At 36.1% G+C, this 13,242-nt stretch overlaps 2 protein-coding genes across 2 annotated transcripts; one reads left to right on the forward strand and one right to left on the reverse strand.

The window, feature by feature from the left end:
- Nucleotides 1–4,737: 4,737 nt before the first annotated feature.
- LOC149403453 (S-adenosyl-L-methionine-dependent methyltransferases superfamily protein) lies at nucleotides 4,738–5,845 on the forward strand. The gene has a single exon (XM_089610153.1). The coding sequence runs from the start codon at nucleotides 4,891–4,893 to the stop codon at nucleotides 5,614–5,616; it is 726 nt and encodes a 241-aa protein (XP_089466279.1). The 5' UTR covers nucleotides 4,738–4,890; the 3' UTR covers nucleotides 5,617–5,845.
- A 3,017-nt stretch (nucleotides 5,846–8,862) lies between these two features.
- On the reverse strand, nucleotides 8,863–12,645 carry LOC149403454 (uncharacterized). Its single transcript, XM_089609385.1, has 6 exons — nucleotides 12,422–12,645; nucleotides 12,241–12,308; nucleotides 11,647–12,136; nucleotides 10,096–11,562; nucleotides 9,446–9,503; nucleotides 8,863–9,352 (listed from the first exon to the last, which is right to left on the reverse strand). The coding sequence occupies exons 1-6, from the start codon at nucleotides 12,558–12,560 to the stop codon at nucleotides 9,199–9,201; spliced, it is 2,376 nt and encodes a 791-aa protein (XP_089465511.1). The 5' UTR covers nucleotides 12,561–12,645; the 3' UTR covers nucleotides 8,863–9,198.
- Nucleotides 12,646–13,242: the final 597 nt, after the last annotated feature.

Raw genomic sequence — 13,242 nt, forward strand, 5'->3', positions numbered from 1 at the left:
TCATGACGAAGGCATCGAGGATTCCCGGCCGGCCGGAACGACGGCGGGCCGACGGTGGAGAGTCAGAAACCCTAAATCCGGATTTTTCTCAACGAAACCCTAAAATTGGCGATTAGGTATAGATTGAGAAGAGAAACGAGGGGGCTATGTGTGAACGATTTTGTCTTTATATATGATGTTACGAATCTTACTATTAGAAACGATTTCTGAAGAAGAAAGATACCACCAAATCTAAGTCTCTTCTCTCCACCCGAGCATCGCTCTCCAGCCTTGCCATCGCCGGAAGACCTCTATTCCGGCGTGGTTCTCTCGGGCGTCACCGCAACCGATCCCAAATATTGGCTCTTCGGACGGGTAAACCCGCGGGACCGGCTTAGAAGATCGGCCGCGAGATACTGACGACGGCGGCGAGGCTTCCCGGCAAGGTGGCTTGATAGAGCGACGGCGGGCCGACGGCGGAGACGAAGCCCTAGATCGGGAGGATTTTGGAGGAAACCCTAACAATTGGAAGTAGAGGGAGAGACTGAGAGAAAGGCGGGTGAGTTATGCATTGAGTTCTCGAGTTCTTCTTTTATATGTGATGTCAGAAATATTACCGTTGCATTCTAATTTTGGGGTATGTTTGGCCGTTGGATTAAAGTTCGTGGATTTGATCAAGCGAATCAGGAAAGATAGTACTATCTTCGCATGAGTTTCCTTTTTTCTACTTCTTGGAGAGCAAGTTTTATGCATATTAGGAATGTGCTGGCACAATAGAGATTAATGGAGTCGTTAATAAGGTATTTAAACAGTCTTGAATTTTTCATAATTAGCTGGCATTAAATGGTGACTTCCAAAATTCTAACATGTTTACTCAAATATAAAATAAATAAATAATAAAACTTCCGACGATAACCACAAGACTAGTAGTGTCTATGAATTTGTAGAATGTATTAGTTTTTTTTATCCATAATTTAGAATATTGTTTTTTTAGATAAGGATTTTTATTTTTTAGTAAAGGAAATTTCATTCATACTACAATGGTGTTAATGAGCAAACTACAACGAATTGAAATTAAACCGACTAAACCAACTAAATAAAGTGTTGCCTAAAAACCATCGAGACTTAAGCGCATGAGTGAATCCACTCGGGATTTGCCGAAACATCACTGTTGATGTCAGGAATCGAATTTTCAACAATCACGAAGAAAACTCTCTCTCTCTCTCTCTCTCTCTCTCTCTCTCTCTCTATATATATATATATATATATATATATTAAAGTATTTATTCGATTTATATTTAATGGGATCTCAAAAGACGTCGTAAATGAAACAGAATTAAACGTAAAAATAATGAAAAGAAAAGAAAAGAAATACTGTATCGAATGAACTTTTATTTCGAGCGAGGTCGCTAAGCGAAAAAGTGGTTAGCGAACTCAAGATTACAACTTGAACGTAATTTGCGGAGAAATACAAAGATGTACGCGTAAGGAAAAAAATTGTCTTACATACAACAGTGTTAAACATCTTCGTGTTTTAACTTTAATTTCCCAGAGGACAGGCTTGTGGTGTACATCTTAGACCTTGAGAACTTTCCATTTCCTTGAGTTTACAGTAACATGAAATGCTTACAATAAAGCAAACACCCCACTGCACACTACACAAGAGCATCAAACTTCTAGAATATATCTGCAATATGAGTTCAGGAAATAATAACCGAATCAAGTGGTTTTGAAACGCGTCTCAAAAGAATAGTGCGGCAAAGGAAAACTATCCTATCATGCTCAACCGCATAATATAATCGAGAGGTTTGTTATTTAAGATGAGTTGTTAAATTCCTCTATGGCCAATAGTACTTTTCAAATGCATTTGAATCGATGAGTGGAATCCTCTAACTATTGCTAGAGAGCCTTTCAGTGAAGTTAACGCTAGATTAATTAATACAATTCTTCTTTTTTCTGGTCCTCTCAATTTTGTTGTATTAACTTTTTCAATCAAGGTATAGCTCTATAAGATGGTATTTAATGCTATCGTATTCTTGTTGGTATTGATGGTCTATTTCTTGAGATATTGAATGATGGTTTATGTGTTTCTATATATCTATTGTTCTTTTCTTGATGGAGTTCTAGAGATAACTCTTTCAACAATCTATATCTATCTAGGGTCTCGATATCAAGAAATGGTTGGATAATGAACCAAAGTAAAGTAAGTATTCGGTGGAAAGTAATGGCGGCTTAGAGTTAACGGCTCCCAATTTCACACGTGGCTGTAAAGTGGTCTTCAGCCGGATTTGATTTTAACTTCTACTTCTCTTCTTGTTATTCTTAACTTCTAGGTGTTTGTGTTATTCATGTTATTCTTGTATTCGGAGTGACATTGTTTCTAGGTTTCATTGTATTCGTATGAATAATGCAGTTCCCATTTTATAACCTTAAATGCACATCTCTGAACACATGCGCACCTGTATTCATAATAATAGCGGAACTGTTCACAGTTACTTCAACACCTTTAGTTTTAGGTGATAAAAAAAATAAAATGCTAAACATGAACATTTGATACACTAACGAAATAGAGCTAAGGAATATGACAAATAGTGAGAGAGACGAGGAATATGTATCACTTAAGACACATTAAAAGAGAAAATTGACGAGGCGAGGAATATGTATCAGTTTAGACACATTAAAAGATAAAACCGATCAAAGATAAGTACCGAAGATATTTTCGTACTAGCCCTTCAAAATTTGTTTTCAAATTTGGCCTCTTAAATATCTCTTCTATCTAAGTCTATGATTAGAGACACATAGAGATGAAGCAAAAGTGAAAAATGATATTTCGTAGTGTTTGAGCACATGAAAAATCTAAAGCTCGTCTTTTATGTGAAAATTAAAAAGAAAATATAGTGTCTTTGTATTTGTTGTGTCATGAGTTAACTACATAAATAAAATGCTATTAAGACGGCTGTTGTATTCATTATTATTTGGTAAAGCTAAATTTAGCATTATACATCAACTTTATGATGATATAGTTAAAAATTTATAGACATATGTTATATAAATATGACAATATTAACTACAAACCTATATGTCCTTCCCTTTTGTGTTCTCATTTGGCCCACAAGGGCACATTTAGATTCAACTATAGGCAAGGCCAGCAATTGGCTTTCTTTTCTTTTTGACTAATATTTATTTCTTTTCCACAATAACGGGGCGGTGGAATTTGGTCCACTAATCAATGTAGATCTATGGTTCTCTTTGAGTTTGACTTTATAGATGCATATTTAATTATCAATATAATATTGCATTTTGTTTTAACTTTAAGTACGAAATAAGAGTGTTGTTTGGTAGCTCTTTCCTCTCCCATGCATGCACAAAAACTACTCTACTTAGCGTGTAATAAATAATTAAACGCTCATTTATATATTGTCATATTCAAAGGTACATAGTATTTAAATAAATCTTTCAAACTATACTTAATTTTTTCCCATGGATCATATACAACTGAAAGAGCACAATCAGAAAAATATAAATAAAAAAAAAAGAATAATAAAAGAAGATAAAAGGTGTATATAGTGAAAGTTGGCCAACTTATAAAGCAATATTGATACCACTAGTCTCGAATTGTCCAACAATGATGCAACATCTATTCATTCCTATCCTCGTAATATCATAAGCTTAAAGATATTTAAGTTTAAATGTATATACTATATACACACACAAACATCTCCACTTTATTTTCTCTATTAATGAATATATATTTTCTTCTAGTTGTTTCATGTTTTCTCAAGTCTCGACTTAAATAAAGTGGATTATGAATCCCGTTCATGAAGCTGACTTGAAGTTAAAGAACATGGTATATTAATGGCGTTTACTTACTAAAATATTTTTCATAATATTATAAATAAATTTTATGGTGTAGCACGTGTAGTCAAATTTACAATTAATCAAACTAACTAGAAATAACAGTTGTCAATAATTTTGTTGACTATCAATAAATTTATATACAGTGTTATGTAAACAATTAGTTAGTGTCAAATTTCAATTATTTTTTTTAAACTTAAATTTTAACTATTTTGCTAAGTAATTTGAAATGACTGTGTTGTCATCCTCATATAATAATTAATAATTATATCAAATCACTCGCGTTTTGATTTGCGAGCTGTCGTTTTAGAGACAATTGGTATTTTGTGCCATACAAATTTTTCTTTTATAAAAATATAAAATGACATCTGGTCCCATGCAATCCTCCACGTGTTATTCTCTTATTGGTAGATACAGCTCAACACTTTCATTAACTTTTGAAGGTTTAAAATCCAGTCAGAGCAAAAAAAAAAAAAAAAAGGCTTTAAATCCAGGTTTTTCGATTTTTATTTAATTTTTAATTCCTGTCACGGGGATCTTAATTAGTTTCACACTGTCATCAGTTGTGGAAGAGTTGATTCTCTTGAAAACAACAACAAACAAACAAGCGACCAATGAGAATTTAAAAACTCAACTACACTGAAATAGCCTTAAATACTAACAAACAATAATAATCATAATAAATAAATAAAATACAACAAAATATGAAACAAAGTTCGAATACCATTCTGAATGCTTAAAAATTACACAGCACAGCACACACCTGTTGCTTGCATACATTTTTTAAATATAAAGGTAAAAAATTTATATTTAAAATAAATACGTGACAACAAAAAGCAAGTTGTTTATTTTTATTTTATTTTCTATTATATATGATGAAATAAATAAATAAAAACCAACCTTCACTTCTCTTCTCTATCATTCCATTCAGAGAGAGAAACTGTGTGTTTCTAGAGAGAGAAACCTCTCGAAATCTACCTACATACATACATGCAAAGATAATATATGTAGATAGATATAGATATATACACACACACACACATATTCAACGACGATATGAAAATATTCCAATCGAAACACCAAGCGAAGATCATCAAGTACCTTCTGATCTCTTTCTTCTTCTCTCTCCCTCTGATCCTGATCGTCCTCTCGCGAAAACCCGCGCCGAGACCCGAATCGAGACCCAACGCGGACCTAAAGATCCGACCCGGTTACAGATCCTACGAAGCCTACGTCCAGAAGCAGCTGAACAAAACTCTGAACCCAAAGCTCCGCGAGATATGGACGACGAGAGACTGGGAGAGGAAGATCCGAGTATTCGCCGAGTTTTTCGGCGAGCTGAAGCGGCAAAATCTCGTGAGAAACGAGTCGAAGGCGCTCTGTATCGGGGCACGTGTCGGCCAGGAAGTGGAGGCGCTGAGGCGCGTCGGAGTCAACGACTCGATCGGGATGGATCTGGTGCCGTATCCGCCGTTGGTCGTCCAGGGCGACTTTCATTCTCAGCCGTTCGATGACGCGACTTTCGACTTCGAATTCTCGAACGTGTTTGACCACGCGCTGTACCCGGAGAAGTTCGTGTCGGAGATCGAACGGACGATGAGGCCGCTTGGGGTTTGTGTGTTACACGTGGCCGTATCTCATCGAGCGGATAAGTACTCGGCGAATGATCTCTACAGCGCTGATCCGCTGGTCTCGCTCTTTCGGGGCTCCGATTTGGTCCACGTAAGGAAGATTGACGGGTTCGGGTTGGATACGGAGGTCGTTTTTCGAAAACGACAATGATTTGTCTGTCGTTTCGTTGTCGATTATCCCACTTGTATTTTTATTTTTTATACAGCTCTCTGAAGGTAGAGGAATTCGAGAAGAAGGAAAATTTGATTTATTTATTTAAGAGAAGGAAAAAAAATCCTGCGCAAGCATATTTATTTTTTTTGGAGCGGTCGGTTGTGGTATTATTGTTCATTGACAAATTGAATTAATTCATTTCACATGGCTTTGGCTAGCTTTCATACACATATGACCTGTCTTTGCAATTCATTTTTATTATAATTTATTTATTATTTTGAATATCAGCCAATCATTGGTTGTTTGGTATATAGGTTGATGTATCTAGACATCGTGATGTGCTTGTTATAAACCACATCAATTAGCATTATTAAGGAAGTGATCAGATTTAAAAACAATTGTCCAACTATGGAGAGTCAAATCTAAAGGCTAATGATCAATTGAAAAATTGATAAAGAGGTTAAGATAGAAGAGTAAAGAACAAGCAAAATGGGAATTTGTGGGACAAAAGAAACCTCATAATAACCTAAGCATTGATTATGACAAATGCTAATTATTCACTCCGTGACTTCGGTCACAAAGAATGCCGTGATGTACTCTAGCTTTTAACTTTTCTTTTTTTTAATATATATATATATATATACACACATATATATTTTGCTTTGAGATCTTTTAGCTATATAATCATTTGACTTATATCGTTTTGTATAATAGTCAACATTTTGTTAATTTTATGTAAATAATTACCACAACTTATTTACGGTCCTCAAAATACATAAATACTCAACAACATTCCCGCCTATTATTTTCACCGACTTTAATAAGAAAAAAAATCAAATATTGGGCATTAATTGGAAATGGCGGAAATTGAGGGATAATTGTTGAGCACGGTATAACAATAAACACACGCAACATTTATTCATTAAAAAAAAAAGGAAGAAAGAAAGTGGAAAACGAGAGAAAAAGTAGAACACCTACAAATGAAGATTTGAAGAAAAAATCGTCAACGAAAGGTACGAGTTTTGATTGTATTTACATGCATAATGAGTTTTATTTTTATTATATATTTGTGATTTTGACACTGGTTTTTGGCTATTGTAAAAAGATTTCCCATTTAAGTGAATGATGGCTAAAAAGGTTAATGGGTTTCGATTGCATGAGTGAATCTCTCTAATATATGGGTATATTTGTAATGTAAATATGGTATATGATTAGATTTCCGAGTATTTTTGCTTCTCAACTATTGGATCAAATGTAATTTTCATTAATACTATACATTTCTCCGTAAATAATATGAAAGAAGTATTAAACTTCATTATGGGTACGGTAATAATGACTGGGTTTTGTTGATGTTTTTCTCATTAACAGAAAGAAAAAACAAACGTAAGTTGTGATTTCTGCAATTTTTTGAAATGGCCAGAAAATCTACCACCAAGAAGAAAGTGAAGAAAGAAGCGAAAAAAAAACGAAGGAACCATAAAGGATTATGAAACCAACAAAGGTATATTCTGTTTGTGAATTATTTATAAATTTGTTGTTAATAGGTTAATATTTACAGATGTGTTCATTGTTGTGCTAGATTGGTGATTATATTGTTGAGCGGGAAGCTTGGGACTTGAAACAAAAACCAATTCTTTTTTGACACCATACACAACTTTAATATGCATCATAAACCACAACCAAGACTTGTCATTTTCATCATCGAAAAAACTAAAAGCTAAGGGAAACAAATGATTGTCCCCATCTTGAGCGGTAGCTAATAGTAAGGTACCATGTGATTTTCTTTTAAAAAAAGTACCATCTATGGATATAACAGGCCTGCAGAATTGAAATCCATAAACCGAAGCACCAAATACAAGGAAGAAGTACTTAAAAGTCTCATCAAGTTCAATGTCAGTCACAGTGTATGAACCTAATAGTAAATAACAATTAAATAAGTATAAATATATTGTTAAAAGTTACAATTATTTACAGTATTATTCGGTTAATAACAATTAAATAAGTGTAAATAAATTGTAAATGTTATAATTATTTACAAAGTATTCGGTAAAACAAGCATGATTACTTGGGTTTTTCTCTCTAATCATTTCACCAACTAATGGTAAATGACTAAGACTCTTCAAAATCTCCAAGAAGATCCTTCAGCGCATCTTTATGACCCTTCCATGCTCTGTAATATGTTACTTCAACCTTGAAATGAGTCCTCATTATTTCAGCAACACCAGTAGGTGTGATTTGATTAGCCAATGAACTCCTTAATTCATCTTTGACACATTTGCTAATAAGCACAGAAGAAACGTGCTCATTTTTATGCACTATGGATTGTCCATAACAATTATGTTCTTTAACAAATGACCTAATGATCCACAAGCTTGGTTTTTTACAAACAGAGGCACTCATCTTCCATGAACACTCAAGATCCGAACAACCAATGCAATAACGTGTTTTACTTGATCTGAAAAGCCTGAATTCCAAATTGTTTCGAACTGCAATTATACCAATGGCAAATTGAAGAACATCTTTGTGCCTAAAAACATTATTGACATTGATGTCAAAATTCTTAGGAAAGTTCTTCAAATCATGCTCATCATATTATACAATTTCTAAACCAAAATTATTTTCTTCAGATTACAAACTGGCAATGATGCTTTTCTAGATTTAAAGAAATGACGCTCAAACAATTTGACTGCGAAACAAAATCATAAAACGTGACGAAAATCTATGTGACAAGAATTTAAACGAAAATTTGTTAGATGACTATGAAATATACAAACCTGATTCAATGAGTGAAAAAGATGATCCATCCATTGTGGCAATTTCGTGTTTTGTAATCTGGGACGAATATCAATTAGCTGAAATTTCTAAATGTTATGGACATTCAATTTGAATTTCGAATCATATTAAGATAGGCAGCAAAATCATATATATTCTATTCAATAATAAAGAAAAGAAATAATATCAAATAATATTCACGCAATCAATATCTGATTACTATTCAATAGGTAAAATATTTTGGATACAAAATTAATTAAAATTTCCGAATATAAAACTCAAAATTAAACAAAAACAACTGATTGAAAAAGTCAATTTTTTTCTTTTAAAAAATGCCTAATAAAGTTTCGGAAATTATTTTTCAAATTTTGAAAAAAAATTGTTAAATATAAATTGTGAACCGAAAATAGCAAAAAGGCAAACATATAAACCACTAACTTTGAAAAGGATACCACGTAATCAACTTGGCTATTTATAAAAAAATTACAAAAAGATAGCTATCTAACAATTCTCAGAGTTTCGGTGGGCTTATTTGACTAATTTTTTTCCAAAAATAATAATAAAACAAATAGTCGAAATACTATAAGTCTATAACACAAACTACACAACACCAATAGAAACTCAAGATCCATTCTTTTTTCACTCAAAAATCGATATCAGGAAGTGGGCCAAAGATAACTGACAAAATTTCTCAGGCGGGAAGTTTAACTGTAGAGCAAGTCTTCCAAAAAAAAGATACAAAAACGGTAAAGTCTTGAGAAAACACTCTCCGAGACTAGGGGGGCTATTATAGTAATTTTTTTCTTTTTAATGATCGAACTGACTTTCTGGTACGAAATCGGGCGTTTGGGTCTCATCTTCGGGCTGTGACTGGGACGCAGTTAGTTTGGCATTCTTGTATCCACTCGTATTTCGAATGAGGAGCTCAAAAGGGAGGGAATTCTTTTTCCCACTTGCAGAGCTGTAAAAAAAAAAAAAAAAAATCAAATCTCAGTGCACTTTACAATCATTGAAATAGAACGAAGAGATTGCCCTGAAATTTGCTCCGGCTTACCGAGATTTTACGATGCTAGTTTTGTTCGCGCTCTTCGATTTATCCTCGACCTGCAATGCTGTTTGCACACAGTTTCATTTAGTAACCCAAACAGAAGGAAAAAGTCGTATAAAACTAATGAATTAGCAAAACAGTCGAGGTTTTAAATTTTGAGCAAAACAGTCGATGTTTTCAGCTTTTTTTACAATGTCAATAAATTTTTAGACACTGCCTACCTCTATATAAATTCATAAAGAGGGTAAAAAAAAATTATTGACGCTTGGTAGTTGTACGCTCTTGTAAAATTTAACTATTTCATAAACCTTGGCTAGTTTGCAAATAAATAAATTTCAATTGGCTATTTAATTAGACAACCAAAGGCCAGGTCCGATGATTGATCGTCATTCCATAATACGGAAATTTTTGACTTCGATGGAATTTTTCTGGTTTCCATGGAAGTTCCACGGATATTCTATCCGTTTTTTAAAAAATATGCCAAAATTCGCCAGACTTTTGTTTTCACCTGAATTTTGACAAAAAACCAGCAACAAAACAAAATTCATGGCTTTCGCATGTCAACAATCTTCACCGAACCCAAAAACCAATGAATTTAGGCGATTTTTTTATCCATATATATGAAAAAGAAGGGATTCAGTGGTTATATATATTACCTCTCTGCAGCGAGTTCGAGAATGAGTCGTCAGAGGAGGAGGAGTGATCAAACGACGGGGTTCTCGTGCTGTCATCCGAGCCGTCAGAGTCTGAATTTTCGTCGCCGAAAATAGCTCCCGGGGTAACAATCATTTTCTTCTTCTCGATCCCCGAGCTCTTCTTGAGTGTCTCATCGCTGTTGTCCATCTTGAAAGGTGTTTTAAACCCGGCTTTAGTAGTCACGTTTCTCGGCCTTTCAACTACTTGAAACGCAGAGATTTCGGGAGCTTTTGGCGACTTAATGTTGCACTCCGAGGCAACCATGGATTCATCAGATTTTTCCTCCAAGACAGGCTCCGGAACGACGACCACTCGGGGCACATGTTTCCAGTTCGAATTCAGAGAAGTCTGAGCGTTCAAGGACGTCTGAACCGAATGTATATCAGGGGTTTTGATGTTTATCTTGGCTGTTTTCACGGTCTTCGGTGCCCTCTTAACCAGTCCCTTCTTCTCCACAAGAGGCTTTTTCGGGCCGTTTGCTTTGTTTCCCGTTCCGGAAACTACCTTCGGGTTTTCGGTTTCAGTCGGGCTTGTACTCTTAGGCACTCCCTTATTCTCGAGACCGTTCTCTTTGTTGCCCGTTCCAGAAACTTTTGTCGGGTGTTGGGTTTCGATTTCGGGCTCGGCAGGGACGGAGTCAATTTGATCTTTGGGTAAGTTGAGCTTCTTCTTTGTTACCGGCTTGCTCTTTGCGACAACGATGTCTGTCTGTTTCCTTTTCGTTCTTGTCTTCTTTGCCGGTTCTTCGACTTTCTCGGCTCCTTCCTTGACCGCCGCCGCTGCGGCCGAGCTTTCTTTCGGAATTTCGTCCATGCCTTTTGCAGACAAGTCTTGTTGTTGAACATCGTCTTGCGATTCGGGAAGGATTATCCTCTTCGATGACGTCTTCGGTTTCCTTTTCGGTTTCTTCTTTGCCGGCTCTTCTACCGCCTCGCATGGCTTTTCTGTGCTCTCGCCGGTTCTGACCTCGTTCACATCCATTTCTCTGTCAGTTTCGACGTTCTTGTCAGTTTCGACCTCATTTACAGCCTCTTTGGCGGCAACAATAACCGAGTTTTCGGGGTTCTCTTTCGGCGTTTCGTTCCCTTCTTTCAGTGATAATTCAGTTTCCTCGTCTCTGACTTTTCCACTCTGAGCTACGAGAGGCTCGGCGGGAACGTTCGGATCCTTGGCTTTCTTTACCCTTTTCCTCTTTTTACCGGTTTCAATTGGCTCGACGACACTTTCATTTCCACCGTCCGTTGTTTTCGGCCCGGTTTCTTCTCGGCGAGGCAAACCGAGATTCTCCAACAACATTGCTCCTCGCTCTTCTGTGGCCGGTTTGGTTACAAGAACACCGTTCGGAGCAGAGACTTCAACGGCAATTTCTCGATCCTCGCGATTTTCCTTCAAAGCTTCCGTTTTCTTCGAGGCAGATGTTTCAATATCTATCGCCAAATAAAGAAAAATAGTTACAACAAGTAGTTTCATTATTTAATAAAAAAATTCACACACACGGAAAAATAACTCACCCAATCCACGAGATTCCGAGGCGTTTTTCACATTTTCAGCATCGCTCGGTGCTTTATCGCCTTTAGGTTTCGATATCCTCTTCTTTTTACCCGAAACGGTATCGACTGCTCGTGAATCTTCTCCGCTCGCAGCGACCGGTTGTTCGGGCTTCCGTTTTCGGCTTTTCACGGGAAGCGAAGCTTGCTTCTCAACCACGACGTTCTCGAGCTCGAATTGTTTCTCAGCCACGACATTCTCAAGCTCGGCTTGTTTCTCAGCCACGATGTTCTCGAGCTCGGTTTGTTTCTCAGCCACACTATTCTCGAGCTCGGCTTGTTTCTCAACCAAACCGTTCTCGAGCTCGGTTTGTTTCTCAGCCAGAGCATCGATTTCCCTCGGCGGCTTGCGGCTAGCGTCGACGCTGAGAAACCAATTGGATTTGAAAGAGGCAAAAGCCCTATACACAAACATCGAATCCGATAAGACGTAGAATATTCCTCTGCGTTTCACCTTCCACGTGTACAAGAAGACGATGATTCAAGTTCAACAAACCAGAAAAATTCCATTCAAAATATATCTACGCTATGTGTGTGTGAGTATGTGTTTAGCTTTACCTTAAGAGCTTGAACAACGATTTCTCCAATGTCAGAAAACAATGAGGTATGTTCTTTCTCTATTTTCCCTGATCATAAGCCAAAAAAAAAAAAAAAAAATCGTTTTGCAACACAGACATAATATCATTTGCAAGAAGTAAAATAATAAAAAAAAGAACGAAGGAATTTAATTTTGAAGTACTTTTGAAGTCGGAAACGGTGTCGAGGAGAGAGAGGCTCATGAGGAAATGAGTGTCGAGATTGGTGTCGATGAACACCGGCCATTTTGCCGCCATCGCCGCCGCTGAATCGCGAGCTGACGAATTGCTATTATCGGCCATTGATATGTCTCTAGGGTTCACAATTCCCTACTTTTCAATAGAAGTTATTCTCTCTCTCTCTCTCTCTCTCTTTGAATTCTGTCGAAAATTAGTGTGTATGTAAGGAAGAAGAAAGGTCTAAACCTTAGTCGTATCTGTACGGAGAAATGGACAAAATGGGTCCTGACCCGAATTATTCTGCGACCCATTCGGTTCGGAGTCCTATTGGGCCTTTTTTGGAGCTATACTGGGCTATTTCCTTTGGAAGGCCCAAAGTTTCAGTTCTAACGATTTTTTTCTTTCTCGAGGAAATGACATCCTCATCTAACTCATTTTCAAAATTAATCCCATGTATATACTATTCCACAACTATTTAGATGGGTTCGACTTCGAATCACGATTATTTAACTATTCAAGAAAAAGAATTCCTCAATTCATCTTCGTGTCAGTTATTGATATTGAGTCTTGACAATGTGTTTACTTTTTATCAATTATTATAGCTTTCTCTTCCATCTATTTTCAAAGTTGTTCCCTTTAGGAAAAAGTAATTCGTGAGCTTTGAGTTTTTCTATTCAATAATCTCAACTGACCCAATATATTGTTTTCTCTTCAATATGTTCAATTCTCTTGAATTACAGTCCCCCCAACGTTTTTTTACGAGTGATAAGCCATTGTTTTCTTATAATTAATTGTAGAATAACTC

This window comes from Urtica dioica, chromosome 3 (genome assembly GCF_054948205.1).
Source record: "Urtica dioica subsp. dioica isolate 48M chromosome 3, U.dioica_male_clone48M_v1_H2, whole genome shotgun sequence".
Taxonomy (NCBI): Eukaryota; Viridiplantae; Streptophyta; class Magnoliopsida; order Rosales; family Urticaceae; genus Urtica; species Urtica dioica.

Bases quoted from the DNA above. Each gene is read 5' to 3' on its own strand.
- LOC149403453 (XM_089610153.1), top strand. From the start codon at position 4,891: ATGAAAATATTCCAATCGAAACACCAAGCGAAGATCATCAAGTACCTT.
- LOC149403454 (XM_089609385.1), bottom strand. From the start codon at position 12,560: ATGGCCGATAATAGCAATTCGTCAGCTCGCGATTCAGCGGCGGCGATG. The intron at 12,309-12,421 runs GTACTTCAAAAT...GCTTATGATCAG, and splicing joins CACCGTTTCCGACTTCAAAA to GGAAAATAGAGAAAGAACAT. The intron at 12,137-12,240 runs GTAAAGCTAAAC...TACACGTGGAAG, and splicing joins TCGTTGTTCAAGCTCTTAAG to GTGAAACGCAGAGGAATATT.